At 42.0% G+C, this 20546-nt stretch overlaps 1 protein-coding gene across 2 annotated transcripts in view; it reads left to right on the forward strand.

Annotated features, from left to right (window-relative positions):
- The window catches only part of LOC115143879 (rhomboid-related protein 1-like), a 63091-nt gene that overhangs the window by 36127 nt on the left and 6418 nt on the right, over positions 1-20546 (forward strand). For both annotated transcript variants that reach the window (XM_029684313.2, XM_029684314.2), the window contains 2 exons: positions 14729-14829; positions 19858-19918. In XM_029684313.2, coding sequence (XP_029540173.2) covers positions 14729-14829; positions 19858-19918 — 162 coding nt within the window. The remainder of the gene's footprint in view (positions 1-14728; positions 14830-19857; positions 19919-20546) is intronic.

Genomic DNA, 20546 nt, shown 5'->3' on the forward strand with positions numbered 1-20546 from the left:
GGCCTACTCTCTCACGCCTTCTTTCTCTCTTGCTCTTTCTCTCACTCTCTCCCTCCCTCCATTTCTGATTGGTAAATAAATCTGATCAGGCATTTCCCCAGTTTATTAGCAAGCCGAGGCAGCCTTTGGACAGGAACAGTGCTGACTACAGCACATCTTGCTTAGATGACCAGGAGATTGAATACATACAGGATAGATCTCCCAGCTAGCACATAATGGTCTGAGCACCATTCCCACAACTTTCTGGGAATGGTGCAGGGTAGTTGCTTGGCATCGGAACATTATCACAAGGAACTTGACAAAAAAAAAGTAATTTTCTTTCATAGAACGTTTCCTAAAGTGCAAACATGATTGCATTTCAATTTTGCTAATGTTCTAAATCTTCAACTGGTTTGACGTTGGGAATATTCTCAATTAGCTCAGAGAACATTAAGAAACAATATTATTTTGTGGGAATTTCAATTCTTCATCATAATGTTTCCTCATGGTTCTATTTATCAAATAGTTCAGAGAATGTTAAGAAAACCTTGAACCTTTTCACACGTGCCAGAACACGGGTGTGATCATTATACAGTGATCCTTGTAGCATACGATCAGAATGCTTATTTAGAACGTCCAGTTTCGGTATGATGCAACAATCAGCATTTGAGCTGGCCACACACAAAATAGTCCTTACAAAGTTATGTCCAGAATGTGAGCAGGTTATTTTTGGATGCAATGTTCAGACATTCACAGAAGTAGCTACAGCATAACACAATCATCCAAACCGGAAAAATATAGGCTACATTTGTCCTAGCACTAACAGGAAAGATTGATATAACACAAGCGGTCGAATTTGTATAACTCTCGGCTGACAGAAACTACAATATGAATTAGCGAATAGCAATTACTATTTATAATTAATCACATCACGCGTGAGTTCACCATTGATCAAAATAATTGAGTAAAACACTTTCTAGAAATCAAAAGTAGACCGCCGATGGGTAGTTTCTGCACGCCGTCATGTTTGTTTTTTCTCACAGAAACCAAAGATAAGAGGAGACGAGATGAGTTTGGTCTGTTTATAGTATGCATGTTGAAGGGGGTGTGTCGTCTACCATCGTTCACATCCCACCATTCACTTCTGGAAGTTCTCGAAAAAAAACGAGTGAACCTTTACTCACCTAATTTTGTTATACCATCTTTGGTTCCACAGACGATTACGTGAAACCCAGAATGCGCTGTATGTCAACAAACATGGCTCCACACACAGCTGGAATTAGCTTAGCTCATCATAATCAGTACAAACTTCAAAAAAGTATTTTACACACGTGTCATTACAATCTAGGCAAGAAGTTGAATGCATGTTTTGTCACCAGTACTTGAAAACATGTGAATAAAACAGTAAATATATAAGTAATTACCACACAAAACATTTTCTGATAGTGATTTATTGATACAAGTGTCGCGTGCAGGCAGACAATCACATAACCTCCCACTCTGAGCCATTCAGTGTTGTTGTTTATGTATGTAATTAGTGAGCTAAGCTGTGTCTTTTAAAAGGAGACGACTCATAAATGAGGAAATTCTGGAGATTTTTTAAAATTCTGACAATGAGTCTGAGTATGAAAGTCAGGATTCAGATTCTGACAGTGACAGTGAGGAGCTGCCCCCAAACCCTGTAGCCAACTTGTTGAGGATAAGGGGCAGTATTTTCACTTTGGAGGAATTGCGTGCCCATAGTGAACTGCATCCTACTCTGTCCTAAATTGCTAATATATGCATATTATTATTACTATTGGATAGAAAACACTCTGAAGTTTCTAAAACTGTTTGAATTATGTCTGTGAGTATAACAGAACTCATAGGGCAGGCAATCTTCCAAACAAGAAGTGAAATTCTTAATGTGGGGCAACTTTGACGTCATCGCCCCCTCCTTTCCCAAAAATATATGGATCTGGTAGCACTTCCTACGCCTTCCACTAGATGTCCTCATTCAGTAGAAAGTGGAATGGAGCATTTGCTGTGAACTTTGACCGAATGGGAGGGGAAATAGTAAGTGTCCCGACATTTCTCTGTGGGTGCTACGGCTGTTCCATTTGGCTCCAGCTGAAAACGTATGATCCGGTTGGAACGTTATTGGATATATATGATAATAACAGCCTGAATATTGATTCTCTACTTAGTTTGACCAGTTTATTCGACCTGGAATATACCTTTTGGAAGTTTTCGTGCGAGTTATGCTGGACCAGCAGTCAGTTTTTGGGCACGTGAGCTGAAAGTGATAGCAAATGCAGCTACTTGGACACTAGTATTGAACATTATGGAACAAAACAACGATTTATTGTGGAACTAGGACTCCTTGCACTACATTCTGATGAAAGATCATCAAAGGTAAGGGAATATTTATGTTGTAATTTCATATTTCGGTTGACTCCAACATGGCGGAGAAATACTGTTATGTCTGAGCGCCGTCTCAAATTATTGCAATGTTAGGCTTTTTCCGTAACGTTTAAAAAAAATCTGACACAGCGGTTGCATTAAGAACAAGTGTATCTTTAATTATATGTAGAACATGTATCTTCAGTCAAAGTTTATGATGAGTATTTCTGTTATCTGGCGTAGCTTTCTATAATTCCTCCGGATATTTTGGAGGCAGTTCTGAACATGGCGTCAATGTAAACCGAGATTTGTGGATATAAATATGCATATTATCGAACAAAACATAAATGCATTGTGTAACATGTTATATGAGTGTCATCTGATGAAGATTTTCTAAAGGTTAGTGATTCATTTTATCTCTAATCCTGCTTTTGTGACTATCTTTGGCTGGAAAAAATGGCTGCGTTTTCCCTTTGATTTGGTGGTGATCTAACATAAATATATGTTGTGTTTTCACTGTAAAACATTTTAAAAATCGGACATGATGGGTAGATGAACAAGATGTTTATCTTTCATTTGAGGTATTGGACTTGTTAATGTGTGAAAGTTAAATATTTCTAAAGAATATTTTTGAATTCCCTGCGCCACCTTTTCAGCTGAACGGGGGGTGGAGTTCCCTGAGGGGAACTACTTGCCCCAACAGGATTAAGAACCCTGAATCTGAGGACCCCTTGTCCACTGACGAAGTCCCAGTTCCCTTTGAAGATGCTGGGGGTGATGGAGGCAGACCGACAATGGATGAAGTACAGGAGTTCTGTGGTAGCTGGAAGGCTGCCAGCCATTTCACCCCTCCTGGCCCTGCTGTTTGCTTTGATGAGTCCCAGTCTGGAGTGCAAAGCCTCTTGCCATTTCCATCTCAGGCAGAGTGCTTCGAGTTGTTTCTGACAGAGGAGCTGGTGGAATACATAGTAGAGGAGACCAATCGCTATGCCTTGGAGCTACAGGAGAAGAGAGAGCCAGGAGTGAGAGGGAAACTCGCTAAATGGGTGACAACGAGGGTTGCACATTTGTGCAACCAGGGTTGCACATTTTGAGGTGGAAACCTTCCGTGGGAATTAACGGAAATATATGGGAATTAACGGGAATATATGGGAATTAACGGGAATATATGCAAATGAATTAAAATTATTTAATTAAATGTAGATGTTTTTTGCATTGGATATATTTACCATATCATATGGAGACAGAAACATAAACCTTTTGCGTTATCATAAGTAGACATAATTGCAAATGATTAATTCAATCCTTCCAATAGAAATAAAAAAATCTATTTAGTTATTTAACTTTAATTAAATGAGTTGACTCTTCACATGGGATTATTTCACTGAACAACAAAAGGGAATATTGAATGATCCCCAATGATCACTATCACATCTCCCAAAAACTATTTCAACATATCTGTGAAATGAAAGTCAAGAAACTAAAGCTTTGGTTGTATTCCTCTCAGGCTTCCATGTCTTCTCCCTGGACTTCCTTAATGTCCACCTCTTGAACATCAGACTCTGAGGCCTCATCTTCACTGTCACTTTCCAAACTTGAGGAGGATGTCTCGTTATCAGGCTCAAAAAGCCATCAATTTCTCAACCCTTGTATTGGTCAGCCTGTTGCGTGCTTTGGTGTGTGTGTTCTCAATACAAGGACCAGTTGCGCTCTGAGGCGGCTGATGTTAGTGAGATTTGGAGGATGATAGAGGCAACAGGGGAAAGAGCCACAAAGTCCCTTTCACCAGGTGGCTGATGAGATATGTTGGCACGACTGCCAACGCTTAGATGTGCACTTCGCCAGACTGCCAAGAACCTTGCCCTCATCCAGGCCAAGGTGGCGAGACAAGGTAGTGATGACACCATAGGCCTTGTTGATCTCTGCACCAGACAGGATGCTCTTGCCAGCATACCTGGGGTCCAACATGTACAGGCAGAAGTCTTCACGCTTTTGATGCATTTCAGAACTGCAGTTTCCTCTGCATGGAGCAACAGGGAATTGGGCAGGGCAGCACGGATTTCTTCTCTTACATCTGCAAGCAGTCTGAACATCAGACAGGATGGCATTGTCTCCCTCAATCCGTGCAATGGCTACTGCTATAGGTTTCAGGAGTTTCAGGCTGCTTACCACTCTCTCCCAAAATACTTCATCCAGGAGGATCCTCTTGATGGGGCTGTCCATATCGGTAGACTGTGATATAGCTATTTCTTGGAGAGACTCCTTCCCCTCCAGGAGACTGTCAAACATGATGACATCACCACCCCAACGGGTGTTGCTGGGCAGCTTCAACGTGGTGCTCTTATTCTTCTCACTTTGCTTGGTGAGGTAGATTACTGCTATCGCCTGATGACCCTTCACATACCTAACCATTTCCTTGGCTCTCTTGTAGTGTATGCATTATTTTCAGTGCCATGTCCTTGAGAAGCAGATTCAATGCATGAGCAGCACAGAGAAAGGGTGTGATGTGAGGGTAAGGACTCCTCCACTTTAAACCAAGCAGCCTTCATGTTCGCAGCATTGTCTGTCACCAGTACAAATACCTTCTGCAGTCCAAGGTCATTGATGACTGCCTTCAGCTCAACTGTAGAGACCGGTGTGTCTGTTGTCCCTTGTGTCTGTGCTCTTGTCGAATACTGGTTGAGGGGTGGAGATGTAGTTAATTATTCCTTGCCCACGAACATTCGACCACCCATCAGAGATGATTGCAATACAGTCTGCTTTCTCTGTAATTTGCTTGACCTTCACTTGAGCTCTGTGGAACTCTGCATCCAGCAAATTAGTAGATAAAACATGTCTGGTTGGAGGAGTGTATGCTGGGCGAAGAACATTCAGAAATCTCTAACAATACACATTGCCTGTGAGCATCAGAGGTGAACCAGTTGCATACACAGAGTCAAAAAAACTTCTGATTCTAGGAAGACTATGAGCTGTTGCTATCGATAAGGTGTCGTCTTCATCATTTTCACCTCAAATAGAAGTAGAGAGACTTTTGTCAGAGGTTGCTTGTTGTGAGCGCTGAGGGAACTTTATGCACTCTGCCAGATGATTTTGCATCTTTGTTGCATTCTTCACATATGATTTGGTACAGTATTTGCAAATGTACCACCAATACTGCAATAAAATAGACAACTATTACATATTGGCCTATGTGTTTTCTTGCTGTGTTTTCATCCAGTAAAACTGTTAAAGAGTGTACGCTAGCACACAAAAACTGGCCTCAATCTTCAGCTCCAAAGATGTCCAGCTCCAGTTATGATATTGTCAAATGCTGTTTGTGTGTTTTGGTTTCTGAAAGTACATAATAAAGAGGAATTATTAGTAATTAGAATATAGTATCAGGATATAGCAATAAAACAATATTACAAAGAAGTAACATAATAAACACTGCTATAAAAAATAATATATTGTATTGGCAAAATCACAAATTTGTGTTATGTGTAAGAAACAGTAACTGTTGAGCTCCACATGGGGGCAGAGCAGGGCAGAACAGGCCAATCAAAAACCAACCATGGTCATAAATGTTGTATTTATTTAACTAGGAAAGTCATTTAAGAACAAATTATTATTTACAATGACGACCTACACCAGCCAAACCCGGGCGATGCTAGGCCAATTGTGTGCCGGTCCCAATCACAGCCGGTTGTGATACAGCTTGAATTCGAACCAGGGGGTCTGTAGTGACGCCTCTAGCACTGAGATGCAGTGCCTTAGACCGCTACGCCACTTGGGAGTCATGAGGCCGGGGTAGCTTCAAAATACAACACAAGCGAATACTTCACTGACGCAATTAGCATTGTTTTACAGAACTAATAGAAGAATGTAGCTAGCTACATAAGCACGATTGAATATAACACCATAAAGGTTATGAAATGAGTAACGTTACCTCGCGTGTCCACGGTTATAAGGAATATACACAAATATATTATGCTCTGTACATACATGCATACATACAGTGAGCTACAGTAGAAACAACATAGCACGACTTACATAATCTATTATAACGTAATAAGGCACTTACTTGATTCAAATGCACACATTTCCAAAGTTATTATTAGTAATGAAAACAACAATGACTGCGATGCGGGCACCAGACCCTCATAGATATCATCCTAACCAACTTGCCCTCCAACTTGCCCTCTAAATACACCTCTGCTGTCTTCAACCAAGATCTCAGCGATCACTGCCTCATTGCCTGCATCCATAATGGATCAGCGGTCAAACGACCTCCACTCATCACTGTCAAACACTCCCTGAAACACTTCAGCGAGCAGGCCTTTCTAATCGACCTGGCCGGGGTATCCTGGAAGGATATTGATCTCATCCCGTCAGTAGAGGATGCCTGGTTATTTTTTTTAAATGCCTTCCTAACCATCTTAAATAAGCATGCCCCATTCAAGAAATGTAGAACCAGGAACAGATATTGGTCTCCCCAGACCTGACTGCCCTTAACCAACACAAAAACATCCACTGGCGTTCTGCATTAACATCGAACAGCCCCCGTGATATGCAGCTGTTCAGGGAAGCTAGAAACCATTATACACAGGCAGTTAGAAAAGCCAAGGCTAGCTTTTTCAAGCAGAAATTTGCTTCCTGCAACACTAACTCAAAAAAGTTCCGGGACACTGTAAAGTCCATGGAGAATAAGAACACCTCCTCCCAGCTGCCCACTGCACTGAAGATAGGAAATACTGTCACCACTGATAAATCCACTATAATTTCAATAAGCATTTTTCTACGGCTGGCCATGCTTTCCACCTGGCTACTCCTCAACAGCACTGCACCCCCCACAGCAACCCGCCCAAGCCTTCCCCATTTATCCTTCTCCCAAATCCAGTCAGCTGATGTTCTGAAAGAGCTGCAAAATCTGGACCCCTACAAATCAGCCGGGCTAGACAATCTGGACCCCTTCTTTCTAAAATGATCTGCCGAAATTGTTACCACCCCTATTACTAGCCTGTTCAACCTCTCTTTCATGTCGTCTGAGATTCCCAAAGATTGGAAAGCAGCTGCGGTCATCCCCCTCTTCAAAGGGGGGGACACTCTTGACCCAAACTGCCACAGACCTATATCTATCCTACCCTGCCTTTCTAAGGTCTTCAAAAGCCAAGTCAACAAACAGATTACCGACCATTTAGAATCTCACCATACCTTCTATGCTATGCAATCTGGTTTCAGAGCGGGTCATGGGTGCCATCGATAAGAAACATTACTGCGCAGCCGTATTCATTGATCTGGCCAAGGCTTTCGACTCTGTCAATCACCACATCCTCATCGGCAGACTCGACAGCCTTGGTTTCTCAAATGATTGCCTCGCCTGGTTCACCAACTACTTCTCTGATAGAGTTCAGTGTGTCAAATCGGAGGGTCTGCTGTCCGGACCTCTGGCAGTCTCTATGGGGGTGCCACAGGGTTCAATTCTTGGACTGACTCTCTTCTCTGTATACATCAATGATGTCGCTCTTGCTGCTGGTGAGTCTCTGATCCACCTCTACGCAGACGACACCATTCTGTATACTTCTGGCCCTTCTTTGGACACTGTGTTAACAACCCTCCAGGCAAGCTTCAATGCCATACAACTCTCCTTCCATGGCCTCCAATTGCTCTTAAATACAAGTAAAACTAAATGCATGCTCTTCAACCGATCGCTGCCTGCACCTGCCCGCCTGTCCAACATCACTACTCTGGACGGCTCTGACTGAGAATACGTGGACAACTACAAATACCTAGGTGTCTGGTTAGACTGTAAACTCTCCTTCCAGACCCACATCAAACATCTCCAATCCAAAGTTAAATCTAGAATTGGCTTCCTATTTCGCAACAAAGCATCCTTCACTCATGCTGCCAAACATACCCTTGTAAAACTGACCATCCTACCAATCCTCGACTTCGGCGATGTCCTTTACAAAATAGCCTCCAATACCCTACTCAACAAATTGAATGCAGTCTATCACAGTGCAATCCGTATATGGGGCATATACTACCCACGATTGCGACCTGTACGCTCTCGTTGGCTGGCCCTCTCTTCATACTCGTCGCCAAACCCACTGGCTCCATGTCATCTACAAGACCCTGCTAGGTAAAGTCCCCCCTTATCTCAGCTCGCTGGTCACCATAGCATCACCCACATGTAGCACGCGCTCCAACAGGTATATCTCTCTGGTCACCCCCAAAACCAATTATTTCTTTGGCCGCCTCTCCTTCCAGTTCTCTGCTGCCAATGACTGGAACGAACTACAAACATCTCTACAACTGGAAACACTTATCTCCCTCACTAGCTTTAAGCACCAACTGTCAGAGCATCTCACAGATTACTGCACCTGTACATAGCCCACCTATAATTTAGCCCAAACAACTACCTCTTTCCCTACCGTATTTATTTTATTTATTTATTTATTTTGCTCCTTTGCACCCCATTATTTTTATTTCTACTTTGCACATTCTTCCACTGCAAATCTACCATTCCAGTGTTTTACTTGCTATATTGTATTTACTTTGCCACCATGGCCTTTTTTGCCTTTACCTCCCTTATCTCACCTCATTTGCTCACATCGTATATAGACTTGTTTATACTGTATTATTGACTGTATGTTTGTTTTACTCCATGTGTAACTCTGTGTCGTTGTATGTGTCGAACTGCTTTGCTTTATCTTGGCCAGGTCGCAATTGTAAATGAGAACTTGTTCTCAACTTGCCTACATGGTTAAATAAATGTGAAATGAAATATAAATAAATAAATAAGACGGAAAATGTGAACACGTGTGTGCAGATCTTGTTCTGACGGGAGATGCGCAAATGTCTGCAGACTTGAACTGCACAAACAATTGGGAAGTGCTTGGGGAATTTTGTCCGGATCAGTAATCCCCCCCCCCCCCAAAAAAAAAAATTGGCCGCAAATGTAAAAGGTCCTACTTTTATGTGAATTAATGAGGAGGCTGAACACACCGCAATTCAAAATGTCCTTTAGAAATTAAAAACTTGTTAGAAAATCATTTATTCATCCAGCGTGGATGAATAAAACTACAACTTTAATTACGTTCAGAGAACATTCTAAGAATATTAATTTAAACATACATTCCATTTTCAGAACATTAAAACTTTCCAGAAAAAAACATGTGTAACATTTAAAGAACGTTTTAAGAACGTTATTAAAAACCGTGTTAACAAAACTCTCTCTATCCTATCTTGTCAAGTGTGTTCAGGTGTGATCAGGTCACACCTGATCTTAATGATTGCTTGTTTCCTTTCTAAATGAGGTCTATTTGAATAGACTGATATGAACAGCTTTGTATGAGTAAAAAAACTAACATGGCATGCTAGCTCCGTATAAAAACGTTTGTAGAGGTTTACCAGTCAGGAAACTTATGGTTTCTTTCCCAGAACCAATGGGAAACCAAAAGCGTACGTTCACACAACTTACAATGATCCAAATGTGTTAGATGAGCATGTACAAAGAGGGCAACAAGAACTCAAACTAAGCAATTCTCTGATAGGATTGAAATAGCCTCTATTGAAAAGAGCTCTGACAGGGAGACTTTCAGAGCTCTGAGTTTGGTTTAAAGCACCTGAATTTGGTTTAAAGCTGAGGCAAAATACAGTGTAGTACATTTGAACAATTGGTATTGATTTAATGTATGCAACTAGTGTAATTTCACAGAAGTAGACACAATGTAGGATTATCAAAACATATTCAAAAAATATGCAGTCTGGTTAATGGCAAATTATGTGGGATCAGATATCAGACACGGTCATCTCTTTTCTGTGACTTGAGAGCTCTGGCAAAATAAAAAGCCTATCCTTCCTTTCACAGTGGGCTTATCAACCTAGAAGGAATGGAAGCACTGAGCACTGTCTCATGAAGTGTGTGAATCACATTAATAAATCTCCACTAATTGTCCTTGCAGAGTCCCTTCCTGATTCACTTATTGACTCACCAATCAGGAAATGCTGCTCAGTGCATGTCAGTGCTCTGGGTCAATCAGTCCATTGGTGTCCTTGGCTGTCCTAACCATTTGGGTCATATAATATAATATAAAATAGGTTGAAAATCCTACATCTGTTAGCCAAATGATATGTCCAAAATCACCTCAAATGTGTAACGAGACAACAATACTTAAGCCTGTTGTGCTATAGAACTACTCTGCTATCCTTTTGAAAACACTAAACATGTTTGCTCTGAAAGCACTGAGGTGGATGCAGAGGCAGCTAGATTTGCCATGTTTTTCTCCCCTCTTAAGAGTAGAATGATTTTTATTGTATCATCTTTTGTTCTCTTCTGTAGCTGCCAGTTGGAGTGACTCAAGAGAAATGTAGCCTTAGGCAGTCGGCACTGGTCTTGGATCAGTGTCCCCTTCCCACATCAGAACCTTATCCATGATAACTCAAATGTGCATGGCTAGCCATTGCTTAGGGGAATAATCTGCTAACATCACTGCTGTGCTGCTTGGTTTAGTTTGACAGGCAGAACCAGAGACAGTTCAGTATATATATATATATATATATATATATATGGTAAAAATGCACTTTCTAAACATAACAAGATGATTCGTACTGTAAACACACACATACAAAGAGCGGGGGGGTAAACTTGATGATGCTTAGAAAATCGTCCCAACAAATAAATCTGTGCCTTGAACGGTAAACTGCCATCTCCACACAGAAAAAAATAATCTGAGACCTCACCTCTGGGCTCCTGCTGAGTGAGATATCCCTACGTCTCCAATTCCCTGTAAGCAGGAGAGCCCAGATGACAGGCCCTGGTTCATATATCCGAAGCCTTTTAACCAGAGCTGTGCTAGCAGAAAGAGGAAGCCGTGTGAAACACTTCTGTCATCCCCACGGACTCCTTTGCTTCCCCTTTCTCCCTGCTCCCCCCACTTAACTACAGATGGAGTGGCCCATCAGCGACTAGTGTCAGGTGGCAGCATACTGGGATGTAGCCATGGCGCTGTAACTGCTCTGGCCGCTATAAACACTTATGTTATGACAGCATGCCAGTTTAGCTGCAGTACAACGTCAGGACTGCTCTCTGTGCTGTGTTTCATGGAAACTCATGCATTTGTTCTGTGAATTCACTTTTTCAGTTCAAATAAACATCAAAGCTTCACATCCAGCTAGTCTCAACTTGAAAAAGTGTGGGAGGGGGGGCGTCTATGGAGAAATCTCCACATTCGATAAATGCTGTATTGGAGTTATAATTGAATCGCATTGACTTCATGTTTTTGGGGCTTTGAGGAAGACCTCAGTTGACAGTGCATGTCAGACCAAAAACCAAGCCATGAGGTTGAAGGAATTGTCCATAGAGCTCCGATTACAGGATTGTGTCGAGGCACAGATCTGGGGAAAGGTACCAAAAGAATGATGTAGCATTGAAGGTCCCCAAGAACACAGTGGCCTTGATTAGGGAGGTGACCAATAAGCCGATGGTCACTCTGACAGAGTTCCTCTTTGGAGATGGGAGAACCTTCCAAAAGGACTATCTGCAGCACTCCACCAATCAGGTCTATATGGTAGAGTGGCCAGACAGAAGCCACTCCTCAGTAAAAGGCACATGACAGCCTGCTTGGACTCTCAGACCATGAGAAACAAGATTATCTGGTCTGATGAAACCAAGCTAGAGCTCTTTGGCCTGAAAGCAAAGCGTCACGTCTGGAAGAGAACTGGCACCATCTCTACGGCGAAGCATGGTGGTGGCAGCATCATGCTGTGGGGATGTTTTTCAGCGTCGAGGACTGGGATACTAGTCAGGATCAAGGGAAAGATGAAAGGAGAAAAGTACAGCAATCCTTGATGAAATCCTGCTCCAGAGCGCTCAGAACCTCAGACTGGGGCGAAGGTTCTATTGACTTTCAACAGGACAACGACCCTAAGCACGCAGCAAAGACAGAAGGAGTGGCTTCGGGACAAGTCTCTGAATGTCCTTGAGTGGCCCAGCCAGAGCCCTGACTTGAACCCGATGGAACATCTCTGGAGAGACCTGAAAATAGCTGTGCAGCAACGCTCCCCATCCAACCTGACAGAGCTTGAGAGGATCTGCAGAGAAGAATGGGAGAAACTCCCCAAATACAGGTGTGCCAAGGTTGTAGCATCATACCCAAGAAAACTTGAGGCTATAATCGATGGCGAAGGTGCTTCAATAAAGTACTGCGTAAAGGCTCTGAATACTTATGTAAATGTGATATTTCAGTTATTTAAAACAAAAACAAATTCTCAATAAGGTTTGAAGCTGCAAACCTTTTATGAGGACATTTGATCATTAATACATTGTAACCAGAACATGAACCACTGCCAGAAACTGTTTCAGCATAGGTTACAAACTTGGGGGATTCAGAAATGATTAAATGTAGGCTAAGAAAAATGTGGAGGGGGAATCCATATCTGTATAATAATTAATAACACTGTTTGAAAGGACAAATGCAAAAATGTATAGTTTGTAGTTCCACACCATAGAATTAGAATTTTCACGCAGCCCAATGTTTTTCCCCAGATGTTCATTTAAAACATCTGGTCAACTTAGTCTGTGTGAAAGTTTTCTTGACTTTAAAGAGATCAGAGAGCACATATGACACTCCGTGTGTAATTGCAATTTCTTGGAACCACTAAAAATGAGGCCCCACAGATCTGTTCAAGTCTTGAGCTGCTGCACCCACTTCATCAAGCCTTGTATCTTCCATAAATCTATGTAAAATGGACGTGTGAGTGTCGGGGGGATAAATGACTCAGGAAACGCACTCCGATTACCATTTGTCATCAGATGATGATCACCACCACAGGCTTGACATGGCACTCTTTAAGGAGCTGTTCTAACTCTCTGTGGTCTCTCTGCATGCACACACAGAATACCAATGGAACATGTGTAATAGATCTGAGATCAGAATGCTGGCACACCCCTGCTTTAATTAAAAAAGTTACTTTTGATTAATCAGCCCTTTTTCATTTCTGTTATCTGCTCATTTGCATACTTAACAATGGCTGATGGTGTCCTTGTGAGCAACTGTCACTGTAATTTACTTCTTAAGGTTATTTTCTACTTCATAGCGAGTATCACTAAAACTATATATTACATGGTGATTGTCGGTAGATTGTCAGTAGAACAACAGTGTGACACGTTGTAGAATGATTGCTATATCTTTATGACTTGCACAGTTTCAGACTTGAAAACACATTTTTCGACAAAGCACTTAAGTTTCACTGCGTGATTTGAGACAATAATTAGAGTGAAGGGAGGTTTTCATAAAAATTCCTGTGCTGTGACAATTTGTTTCCTGCACAACTAGACAGTACCTGCTACCCATATAATTACATATAAATATAGTTTAACTGTAGAGATACTTCATTGTACTACATTTTTCCACTCCAGTCTTTGTCTGGTCACATTAGCTGTTTGCCCCATCATTTAGTTTGCCAGTGTCTGAACCACCTTAAATTAACCAATCGTTTTAAGTTCAGTCTTGCAAAGGAATTGGCCCATAGCCATGCTATGCATATTTCTGATTAGACTTTTCTCATGAATCCAGCCAGTCTTATACAGAATTGATGAAATCATCCAGCTGACTGGTCTGAGTAGCATGTCTATTTTGGGAACCCAATTACATTTATCTTCCAAAGTAGTCATACTAGGCTTTTGTTATCATATTAGATGTTGTATAAGATCATTCATTGGTGTTGGGCATTCATTGACAGTTTTCTTTAGCATCCTAAAGAAATCACAAATCTAATTCAATTCTACTTCTTTCGATAACACTTTCAGTCATCAAAAGCCAATGCTCAAAGTTTCACTATAATCTGCACACGGGATCAAGAGGACTTCATGGTATCATGGCATTATAGCACGACAACATCATAAAGAAACCCTCTTATGGGCTCCGTGTAATGTGTAGATTATGGTCTTTGTAGCTGCCCATGAGGTTAATATGTGTCCAAGTATATAAAATGACATTTTATCACTATGTTCTGTTCTGTTTAACATGACTGTTCTATTTTATGGGCCTGGTGGTGGTGCTGGGACCTGCACTACAGTGTAAGCATGTGCACAGTATGTGGGCGTAAAGAGGGCAAGTCGACTCATGCCAGACAGACAGACAGACGGGATGTGTTATTTTGGTTTCTGGGTGATGTTGGAAGAAAGGTGACTGAAACGGCTGTTTGATGAGTAACCTCTAACCCTCTCTTCTTCTTTTTCCCTCCCTCCCCCAACATGTTCCTCTTTCACTCACGCTTTCTCTCTTTCTGAACGTCTTCTCGCTCTCCCGCCATCTTTCTCTGCCTCCTTCTCTCCCTCCCCTCTTTCTCTCTCCATCTCTCTCTCTCTCTCTCTCTCTCTCTTCAGGGTCCTTGACGGTGTCCATCACAGACATGCGTGCTCCAGTGGTGGGGGGCTCCGGCGGGGTCTATGCTCTGTGCTCGGCGCATCTGGCCAACGTTGTCATGGTAACCGCCGTCATTATTGCCCCCGTTGTTAAGCTTGATAACAGTATTAATGGCGACACAATGTCAGAGCCATCCCCTTGGAGAGAGCTCCTCCACACAACATCCTCCTGTTTTTGCGTGTTTAGATAGACTGCTGTGCTTGCCGTCACCCTGAAGCTCTGCGGGGGAGGGTGGGATCTTCAATGGAACCGATGAGTTTTACTAAGTGTTCCATGCCCACGAGTGCCGATAGAGAGGGGGTACCTATCACAGGAGGTTGATGGCACCTTAACTGGGGAGCACGGGCTCGCAGTAATAGCTGGAGTGGAATGGTATAAAACACGTGGTTTCCATTCCGTTTGCGCCGTTTCAGCCATAATAATGCGCTGTGCTCCCCATCCTGTGGTCCCTATCAATATGATGAGTTAAGGACTTTTTTATAACTGACTAAGAAGTGCTTTTTGGATAAGCGCCATTAAATAATCCAGAATTGTCAGAAAGGCCCTCTGCAGTGGGTGCATAGACTATTGACTTGACTTGAATACACCTTATCTACTCTCCACTCCTTTTCCAGCAAAGGATGTTTTTATTCCACCCTTAATCTGTTATTCATTGTTTTCCTTTGTAATGTATTCTTATTTCCTCTCTATTTAGAGCCAAATCCGATGCATATGGGAATATTAAAGTCAATCTGTTCCTCACTACTCTCTGGATGACTGCTCTGCCAAATGTCCCTGCAACAGAAAACATCAAATGTGTGATCACAGTGTTTGTGTGTGTGTGTGTGAACGTCAGGATCAGTGGGACAGGATGTGTGATGTCTCATCACATTCTGTCAGTGGACTCAACGCTGTGTATATAAGCTGATGAATCACTCTTAAGTAGAGTAGGCCTTTACTACGGGCAAAAGACACACCAACAAAAGTCTAACTCAAAATGCATCAGCAGCCCCAGAGAAAAGAGTTTAAACTTTGGTCCCTGCTCCCGGCAACTAACCCACTGGTCACACAATAGTTGACTCATTATTACGTCTTGTACTCATGATTTTTGTTCTTTTTCTGATGTTTTCAAAATGAAAATGAGTTTTGACTCGTTTATGTCAGGTCTTTTTACCCCAGATGACCTCATCTGTCTGAAGGCTTGTATCATTGGTTATGTGGATGAGACGATTAAACTGAGGTTTTGACTCACTGCTGTCAAGGCCATCAAAATGATCTAGGTAATTTCCTGTTAAATCGTCCGAATGCCTCTTCATTAAAGTTCAGACTGAACAAGAAGTCTGCACCTCCCCAGCATTTACTTTTTATGTATGTTGCTCTTATATTTTATAGAAAACTTTTTTCATCTACTCATCCAAAGTTAAGTGAGAAAAACGTTCAATTTTATTCACCCCATTGTGGGTGTGTGCCCCCATATGGAAAATAAATACTATAGTAAACTGGTCTAAATACTGCAGCATTGCTTTATTTATATACTCGTGTTTACTGTAGTGTTTTTGCGAACATGACTGTAGTATACTATAGAATTCACTGTGGAGTTTTTGCAGACATGACTGTAGTATACTATTTCACTGTGAAGTTTTTGCAGACAGGCAGTGCTTGACTTTCAGTGCCGGAACTCTCCAGAGCGCCTTACCGGCATACCGGCTCCACTATAAAGTACCCTATCACCGGCCCAGATTCACACATGGAGGCAAAAAAGGTTGCTCAAAGGTGGGATCTGCATTGACTAGCAATGGAGAGTGGACATTCATTTTCTGATTCTGCTTTGCCACTAGTCTGTGAATCTGTGTGATAGTAGGCTGTTCGATTGAAAATGCACCAAAATGAATGTGCATAATGCGCTGTTCCAAGTTGTGAAACGAGGGTTCGTAAGGTCATAGAAATTAGCTTCATCATTTTTGTTAATGTAATTCATGAAGGCACACTTTTAAAGATGAACAATCACTTACAAATCACCATATCAGCCATTATCAGAATGACCTGTGTGTGTGTGCGTGTGCGTGTGTGCGTGCACGTGCGTGTGCGTGTGGGGTGCCATTGCCCGAGGAGAGAGAATGCGACATTTCAGCAGCAGGTATTAAATACTGACAGACAACAGACTAACTAAATGGCTAAGTGGAAACAGGTTCTCTGGAGTGATGAATCACGCTTCACATCTGCCAGTCGGATCTGGGTTTGGCAGATGCCAGGAGAATGCTACCTGCCCCAATGCATAGTGCCAACTGTAAAGTTTGGTGGATGAGAAATAATGGTCTGGGGCTGTTTTTCCTGGTTCGGGCTAGGCCCCTTAGTTCCAGTGACGGGAAATCTTAACGCGACAGCGTACAATGACATTCTAGATGATTCTGTGCTTCCAACTTTGTGGCAACAGTTGTCCATACAGAGGTCCATACAGAAATGGTTTGTCGAGATCAGTGTGGTAGAACTCGACTGGACTGCACAGAGCCCTGACCTCAACCCCATCGAACACCTTTGGGATGAATTGGAAGGCCTAATCGCCCAACATCAGTGCCCAATCTCACTAGTGCTCTTGTGGCTGAATGGAAGCAAGTCCTCGCAGCAATTTTAATTGTATTTATTTATTTAAACTTTATTTAACTAGGCAAGTCAGTTAAGAACAAATTCTTATTTACAATGACGGCCTACACTGGCCAAACCCTAACCAGGACGACACTGGGCAAACTGTGCACTGCCCTATGGGACCCCACGGGATCGATCCAGAGTCTGTAGTGACACCTCTTGCACTGCAATGCAGTACTTTAGACCGCTGCGCCACTCGGGAGCCTAAATGCAATGTTCCAACATCTATTGGAAAGCCTTTCCAGAAGGGTGGAGGCTGTTATAGCAGCAAAGGGGGGACCAACTGCATATTAATGCCTATGATTTTGTAGTGAGATGTTAGACAAGACGGTGTCCATATACTTTTGGTAATGTAGTGTACCTCACTTTGAAGTAGCCAACCTTATTCATTTGATCCCTGATTCATTGAATGAGGGAATCATTTTACAAAGAAAACCAAATACTCTTATGTCGCAATATTTTATATCAACGGTGGCAACCATCCTCCATTCCATAAAAAATCTGCCGTTTCCAGCTACAATAGTCATTTACAACATTAACCATGTCTACACTGCATTTCTGATCAATTTGATGTTATTTTAATGGACAAAAAAAATGTGCTTTTCTTTCAAAAACAAGGACATTTCTAAGAGACCCCACACTTTTGAACGGTGGTGTATTTTTCGTTATGTGTCGGAACCCAGTAAGACTAGCTGTCGCCATTGGCGTGGGCTAATGGGGATCCTAATAAATCAAATAATAAATCAAAAACACCTGCTGACTAGGGTTAGCTCAAATTTCCCAGCTACCAGACTACATAAGACACACATGTTCGTAGCAGGCCACCCATTGAGTTGGGTCAACAGTTCTGAGCAATGCAACGGACCAGACAACACCTAAGCAAAAGTATAACATGTTTATTACAATTGTAACACCTAAACTTTAGACACGGATTCTAGGCCCATTAAAGGGAAACAGTACAGAGGCAGATATAAAGAACAAGCTAAGTTCATTAAAGTTTGGAGGATTAGGTTTGCTTGTTTGACAGATAACACACATTAACAAGAGTACACCAAAATGACTTCTTAGATTTGTTACTTCCACTAGTATCCCCACAATTGAGGGATACTACAGTGTGTAGTATATGCTTTTCCAGTATACTACAAAAATCTATAGCAAGCACTACACGATCGAGGGATGCTACAGTGTGGAGTATAGGATTCTACAGTTTACTACAGAATTCTATAGTAGGTACTATACAATTATATAGTAAACTGTAGTATTTGTTGTGGGGGTGTGTGCGTGCATTATCATTAAATTATGTTTGTCTGCAATTCTCTAACTTAAATCATTCTGCGTTTGTGTATATGTCGCTCATGTTTTTATGTTTGTGGTGCTCATCAGATTCCTCTCCCTGAACGACAGGACTCACACAAGTACAGTTACTGTGCGTTCCAGAGATGTCTCCGACTCTAAAAGCTAGTGATGGAAGTTTGCTCGTGTATGAATGTGGAATACAAGCCTTTCAAGGAGAGCGTATAGAAATAATGTCGAACTGTCTTTACCTATAGTGTAAAAAATAAAAATAAATCTTGAGCGACAAGCTAAAGACAATAATAGGATGAAATTATTAGCGAGATTAGCGTTGCTCATAAGAATGAAGACACCTAAAAACAGACACTTCTTTTCGGAGCGGACAGCGTCTTTTGACGCTGCAATGCAAAGAAAAGTATTCAGCTTTCAGAATATTGTACTACAAGCACCGTATTATCCTCTTGTCTCTGTGGAGGTACAGCTTCAATCAAATCCCTAAGCTTGGTGTTGAGACAGTCAAAATGGAGGACACACTTCTCTCCGCCGAGAGCACAGTCATGTAAAACAAACCCTACCTCAGTAAGGAAAACACTCATCCTTTATTTGTGATATTATTGCACTTTTATGAGGCCCTGCCGTCCCACAGGCATATCAATCAAATGAGCAGAGTCATGTTTATAGGACTCCACTTTATTGACTTTCTTTAGTATCTTCAATCTTGCCTGCCTGGCTTCCTCTGCATGGAGAAAAACACTGCTGCTCCCCCCGGTTCTCCCAGGACCCAGAGGACGTGAAGAGGGATGTGATTGGTGCAATTCTTCATCCTGTGGAATAAATACGTTATTGTGAGGCAAAAGGATTTTGTTTTATCCCAGGAGGAACACGTGCTTTTTATTGGGCCGTTCTCATCCTCCGTTAAAGGTATCTTAACCCTGATTAATAGATCGTTAGCGAGGTGAAACCACCAAATGGAGACCAGCCAGGTGGATAATTATTTCTCCATCTAGTAGGCCTATTCTCATCCTGCCTGTATTGAAATGGATTTCTGATCGCTCTGTGGTCTACATACATTCCTTACAGAATTCAGAGATGGTGGAGATACTGTGTAAGCTGTAAATATGCAGGTCTTTGGAACTGACTGTGTTTGACTTGCCTCTTTCGCTCTGTGTTGCAGAACTGGGCCGGCATGCGTTGTCCATACAAGCTCCTCCGCATGATTCTGGCGCTGGTGTGCAGTAAGTTTCATACTCTATCCATATATCCATTCCATAGCCACACTATATTCATTCTCGAGAGCCATTGGTGTTATGGTCATAGCTGCATCCAGACATAATTGGTGTGCGTATAACACCCCTTAACTTTAAGCCTTCCTCATGTCCACACAACTGCTGACAGTATCATTTAATTGCGAGGTAATTATAACTTGAGTGGGATTTATTGGCCTCCTGAAATGGAGATATTGTTCTAGTGCAGTCGTTAATTGGGAGGAATGAGTGGTCCTCGGGTTACATGTTGGTTATGTTGCATTTTGTTCCGATGATATTACTCGTGCTGTATGGCAGTGACTTTTCCCCACATGGGGGCCAATTCACTACGACTTTCGTTACTGTTCTATATGTCCCCTCCATCTGTCCCTCGTCTGATTCTAAACCTCAACCTAGCCTATCCTTAGCCATCCTTAGCTATCCGTTAACAGAGCCTTAGCCTTATCATAGCCCTATCCTTAGCCATCCTTAGCTATCCGTTAACAGAGCCTTAGCCTTATCATAGCCCTATCCTTAGCCAGAACCCTATCCGTTAACAGAGCCTTAGCCTTATCATAGCCCTATCCTTAGCCAGAACCCTATCCGTTAACATAGCCTT

The sequence above is a fragment of the Oncorhynchus nerka genome, linkage group LG16 (assembly GCF_034236695.1).
Source record: "Oncorhynchus nerka isolate Pitt River linkage group LG16, Oner_Uvic_2.0, whole genome shotgun sequence".
NCBI lineage: Eukaryota > Metazoa > Chordata > Actinopteri > Salmoniformes > Salmonidae > Oncorhynchus > Oncorhynchus nerka.